Source organism: Trachemys scripta, chromosome 2, assembly GCF_013100865.1.
Source record: "Trachemys scripta elegans isolate TJP31775 chromosome 2, CAS_Tse_1.0, whole genome shotgun sequence".
Classification (NCBI taxonomy): domain Eukaryota; kingdom Metazoa; phylum Chordata; order Testudines; family Emydidae; genus Trachemys; species Trachemys scripta.
The window spans coordinates 245,557,924-245,563,923 of NC_048299.1; the positions used below are offsets into that span (position 1 = coordinate 245,557,924).

The 6,000-nt window shown below is 40.1% G+C and overlaps 1 protein-coding gene across 2 annotated transcripts in view; it reads right to left on the bottom strand.

Moving 5' to 3' along the window:
* Positions 1–202: 202 nt before the first annotated feature.
* Positions 203–6,000, bottom strand: part of RNF19A (ring finger protein 19A, RBR E3 ubiquitin protein ligase) — a 98,360-nt gene continuing 92,562 nt past the window's right edge. For both annotated transcript variants that reach the window (XM_034763380.1, XM_034763381.1), the window contains exons 9-10: positions 2,933–3,076; positions 203–2,466 (exon numbers count right to left, since the gene is read on the bottom strand). In XM_034763380.1, the coding sequence (XP_034619271.1) occupies positions 1,776–2,466; positions 2,933–3,076 (835 nt within the window). In that variant the 3' untranslated portion in view covers positions 203–1,775. The remainder of the gene's footprint in view (positions 2,467–2,932; positions 3,077–6,000) is intronic.

Sequence of the window (6,000 nt, forward strand, 5' to 3'; positions counted from 1 at the left end):
GCAAGGTCACCTTGCAATAGTATGAAAAAATACTTTGGGTGCCAGAAACCTTCAACTCCCATCGAAGCTATACCTAACAAAATGAGTATGAACAAAAGGCAATGGGAAAGGAGAGTGCACCACTCCTTGTAGAAAAGAGCCTCAATGAAGAGTTACATTCTTATAATGCCACTTGTGCACTAAACAAAGGACAACTAAAAAGTTATTATGTAGACATTTATTTCAGGTATGCAGTTTACACGCTATTATTGAGCAAAATTGAATTGCAAATATACAAATACCATAACAAGCATTATCAAATAACGTAACTGGCACTAGTGTTATAAGCATATTAATGAAGTTGGTGGGGATAAGTCATGGAAGAGGACTGCAGCCCATGGCATTTTTCTTTTTACCATACCAAACTTTTGGTAGCACCATAATGGCAATACTTACAAGGAACACAAGACAGAACATTGTTAACTATTATTCTGATAGCCACAATTTTTTTTTTCAGTTTAATGAATTATGCAGCAAAAATTGTAATAGTGCAGGCGCTTTTGCCAACTTCAGCTTGTGTTTAGTTGTGTATCTTCCATAAGCAAAAGAAAAAAGAAAAGCCAGTCAGATTTGGAACCCATCTTTTGTACTTGTGCAAGCTCTGCACTGTGCTTTAATTCTGTGACTGAAGATGTTCATGTGTTTTGCAAACAGGATGTCATGTAAAAGTTATCCACTAAAGCCTGAGTGAGTCTTTGGTAGGCTAATACTTCATTATTATTATACACATTATCTACCACAGTCATTTTATTTTCTATAAAGTTTTCCTTTATAGTCCAAAGTGGCCAAAGAGGACATTCTGGAAAACATTACAGTAAAATCCTCAAACGACCAGGCACTTAAAACCCAGTCTATTCCAAAGGCACCAAGAATCAAAGGGGCACTGTTCTTCCATTAATGAAAGGTGACTGTATCTGCTTCTCTGCAATGTTTATAAATCAATGGATTCTTATTTTACAGTTTTTATACAGTATATGTAGCCATATCTGTTGCTATCTGATGCATATATAATTGAATTACCTGGACTGTTCTTCATAAGGAAATGTCCCCTTTCTACCACATATTAAGTTCCAATTTTTTTTTATTTCAGAATTATGCAAAATGCCATAACCTTGCTCAAGGTGTACAAGTATACAAGCACTTCTGAAACAGGCTGCATCCAGCTCTGAATAGGTGATTCATTCTAAATGCAAACATTTGACATTTGTGTCCAATTATGAGGCAAAATGGTCAGTACAAATATTTATTACTGACAAAGATTTATTACCACTCAGGTCTCTGCGACACTCTCATTTCCCCTAACTAGTGTTCATCCTAGCATGGTTTCATTAAGTTACTACTGCTGATCTAACACCCACTTATCCCAAGCCCCACATTTTTCAAGTGAACAGTATAGGACAGATTATTCAATTTAGCATTTAACATATTATGAATGAGTCAACTGTTTATCTGACTACACAAGTATATACTTTCAAGCAAAGTTGTGGCAACAATACAAAACATGATCATATTGTCCTGTTGTAATGCACTTGTTAAAGCCTTCATATACTTCATACAGGTCTGTAACAAGATCCATATGAAGCATTCTGCCTTACTAGACAGGCATATATAAAATGTAATTGCATCAAAACCTTGCTTCTGCTGGCCACTTGAAACTTACAGTAGTCACATGTAGTTCAACCAGCTTTCAGACAGGGTTCTTTAGTGGTAAATCTATTTTTGCAGCACTTGTAGGTCTAAATTTCAGTCTGAATTGCAGTGTTTAATTCCACAGCATGCTGTGAATGGTTGTTATTTGTTTCTTTCAGTGTTTCACCAAGACCTACACCTACATCAGTTGAAGTTCCATTATTAACACATTCTTCAGCAATATAACTCAACTGTGGAACTTCAGTGCTTGGGGCAGGTGGAGCAAGCACAGGGATTGCACTCTGGTGTGGAGAGTTTTCCAAACGGTCATTTTCTACCTCAGGGAGAACACTAACTGTAGTAAAGCGAGAATGATAATCATTGGAACCATGGCTACATGAGGTTTTCATACTTTCCATATCAGAGCAACTAAACTCAGAAAAATGACTTGAGTGGGAATCTGCTACAGATGGGATACTGTCACTTAGAGAGGGAGAGTCAAATTCACTGGAGTTTGTGCTTTGTTGCTCCAACAACTGAGCATCCATGTCCTCTCTGGTCTCATTTATCTTCATACTACTCTTTTTTCTCAGTTTACCTTTACATTTTTTTCCTGCTGTCGTTTCTTTGGACCACTTGGTGGCACTAGATTTACTTTCTGGCAAGCAGGCCGATGAACAACCAGTATTGCTGCGACCTGGAGCACTGCCATCATCAACACTACTGCTTCCACTATTGTGTCTGAATTTAGCTGGCTTCGATTCAATATCAACTTGCACCTCCATACTGTTGCCTTCCCTAGAACATGAAATAAATGGTCAAAGCATCCATCTTTAACTTACAAACTTACAAACAATTTCATCCTCAAAGGAAAACATGCCCTTGCCTGTTTTCTATGTGCATGACAAGAATGTTAAATTGCAATATTCAAGGTTAAACGAATCGTTTTATACATTTTAAAGGTTTTTTTAAATCAAAATGAATTAAAAGGAAACAAAATCTGGGATAAAACTATTTACTGTGCTACCATGACAGTATTCCCATTGGGAACATATAGTCACCCAATTATTTATCATTAGCCTGGCAGCAACTAACACTTGCATATTGTAAACTGTGGTGTGTAAGATACATATATATGAATAATCCTGAAGGTAAGTCTTCTAGATGGAATCCCTTATCAAGAGAAGTCATTTGGTCTAGTACACTGGCAATATCCTTTATCAACTAGATTCATGAGTCTTCTTTGTTTTCATATTGTTCTTACCTGTCTAATGGGATGTAGGAATTCAGAATGGATCCTGCCATTGCTTTGGTACTGGCATTGTCACTAACTGTTCCCAAGCTAACGGTGCCAGATTCTCCACTCAGACTGTATCGTTCTTTCTGCACATCTGCTTGAACTTCCAGCCTTGGAGAGATTTAAACAAATAAACGAAAATTTCAAAAGTTACCTTCATAATATTATTACCATAATTGAAATACCGGGGTTAAGAGTCAGTGTCTCATCTTGTAAAGTTATCCACCATGTGACATCAAGAACAGTTGACGAGTGTCTCCCCAACACTGAAAGATACCTATTTACTGAAATGGCCACTTCTCTTTTGCTCCATCAGTCACAAATGCTGTCTCTTCAATTCAGGAAAATGAGACTCATTGTAAACTAAAAATGAACCACCTACCAAAAGAAAATGTTGCAGACCAACCAGGAAAATTGAGCATTATGAGAGACTTCCAGACTAAGGTATGATCCTTTTGCAGACACTTCCAACATCTCGTAACCAAGAGATAACTACAGGGCGGCTCCAGGCACCCAAGCATATGCTTGGGGCGGCACCTGGTAAGGGGCGGCAAGGGGAGCGCGGCGCAGCATTCCGCGGGGGGTGGAGGGAGGGGCGCGGCGCTGGGGGGGCGGGCTCCGGTTGCGCGGGGCTCGGTGGGGGTGCGGCGCAGGCGCGGCGCTGGAGGGGGGTTCCAGCGGCGCTTGGCAGGGGGCAGGGGCGGGCTCCGGTGGCGCGGTGCTGGGGGGCGGTGTGGGGCTCGGCGCTCGGGGGGGGAGGGGTGTTCCGGCGGCGCTCAGCGCAGGGGGCGGCGCGGCGCTCGGCGGGGGGGCTCGGGGGCAGCGCTTTTTTTTGCTGCTTGGGGCAGCAAAAAAAGCTAGAGCCGGCCCTGGATAACTACCACAATTTAAAAAGTGCAAAGAACGTTTCTGCCTGCCAAAATCTAAGTTCAGGTCATTACATTTCCTATGTTCCTCCTGCAATAGTAGAAGATATTGCTAATCAAGGAATGCAGGACAGAGAGCTGCATTCCTTATTCTGCTTTCTGTGATAGTGATCTTATGTATGAACCATAAGAGGAGAATTATAGAAACCAGACCACCCAAATTCAGCTGTGAGCAAGTATGTAAAGAAAAAATCAGTTTAAAATACAGTTGAGAATTTAACTATTGTCTACCCATAAATTCTGACAATGAACTGGAAGCAGAGATTGGTTATTTTTTCTTTTTAAAAAGCACTTCTCTTCCTTGTAAAGGAAAAGATCGTTGTACAAGGCCAAGTATCTCTGCTTGAAACCCTTTTCTCTCTAGAATGTATACAGTGTCAAAACAGATTTCTATCCTGTCCTTACCAATTCAACATAACTTGAATATCTGAATTGTTTAAACCAAAAAATGGTGTTAAGAAACAAGGTGAGCTCCACCCTGACTGCTAGATTTTGACAATTCTCCCAAGACATGTTCTACTGTCTCTGGGGTGGAGAATGGAGCATGGCCAACAAAGCAGCTAAGTGCTTCAGATTACTCAGAAGTGATTCCTCTGGAGTTAAGTAGTGACATTTTGGGTCTCAAGTGAAGTCTCCAGAGTCCTTCTGGGCAAAAGGAAGGTAACTATGATGTGAGGACATAATGGTAGGGGCATCTGGGATCTGGTATGAAGGTGAAACAGCAAATGATTATATAATAGCATCATGTTGGTATCAGTAAAAGAAAAGTTTTTGTTTTCTTATACAGACATATGGAGATTATGTGAAGGTAGAGTGGGCGCTATATCGTCATTAATGCTACATATTTGGGGTGATTATATTACTTATAAATGGCAAAGCCCTGACCCTACACATTTGGAGTCTGGGAAACTTTCTATTGACTTGGGTGTGTGTAAATATGGCCCATAATGAACAATAATTAGATTAAATGTTAAGAATTTGTTTTATAACCTGGGTTACAAACTACTAGATTGCCAGAAGATAATACTGCATCTTGGATTGCTTCAGCATATGGAATTTATCCTCCTCTGTGAGGCAAAAGATTTCACAATCCACTTGTGATTTCAGAACCCAAGAGGATAAGTTATATAACAGCAGTACACTCTAGCTGCCATTTCCACGTTCAGTCCCGTCAGAAAAAGCCTCTCAACCTCACCCTTTTATTCACACACTAAAACTAGTTTGACTTAAAACAAGGTGTTGGTGTCATTTACTCCTTACTGAAGTCCACTGTACAGTTTTTCTGCCCTTTTTTTTTTTTTTTTTTTTAAAGTTAATTCTGAAGAGTAGCTGGCAGGAATCTTCAGTATGTGTGTTCATTAATGCTCTGTTAAGGAGTGATAGCTCTGACTAGAAAGCAACAGAGGGTCCTGTGGCACCTTTAAGACTAACAGAAGTATTGGTTTCAGAGTAGCAGCCGTGTTAGTCTGTATCCGCAAAAAGAAGAACAGGAGTACTTGTGGCACCTTAGAGACTAACAAATTTATTAGAGCATAAGCTTTCGTGGACTACAGCCCACTTCTTCGGATGCATATAGAATGGAACAAATATTGAGGAGATATATATACACACATACAGAGAGCATAAACAGGTGGGAGTTGTCTTACCAACTCAAGGAGGCCAATTAATTAAGAGAAAAAAAACTTTTGAAGTGATAATCAAGCTAGCCCAGTACAGACAGTTTGATAAGAAGTGTGAGAATACTTACAAGGGGAGATAGATTCAATGTTTGTAATGGCTCAGCCATTCCCAGTCCTTATTCAAACCGGAGTTGATTGTGTCTAGTTTGCATAGTGTCTAGTTCTCTCGTTGGAGTCTGTTTTTGAAGTTTTTCTGTTGTAATATAGCCACCCGCAGGTCTGTCACTGAATGACCAGACAGGTTAAAGTATTGGGAGCATAAGCTTTCGTGGGTAAGAACCTCACTTCTTCAGATTCACTTGCATCTGAAGAAGTGAGGTTCTTACCCACGAAAGCTTATGCTCCCAATACTTTAACCTGTCTGGTCATTCAGTGACAGACCTGCGGGTGGCTATATTACAACAGAAAAACTTCAAAAACAGACTCCAAC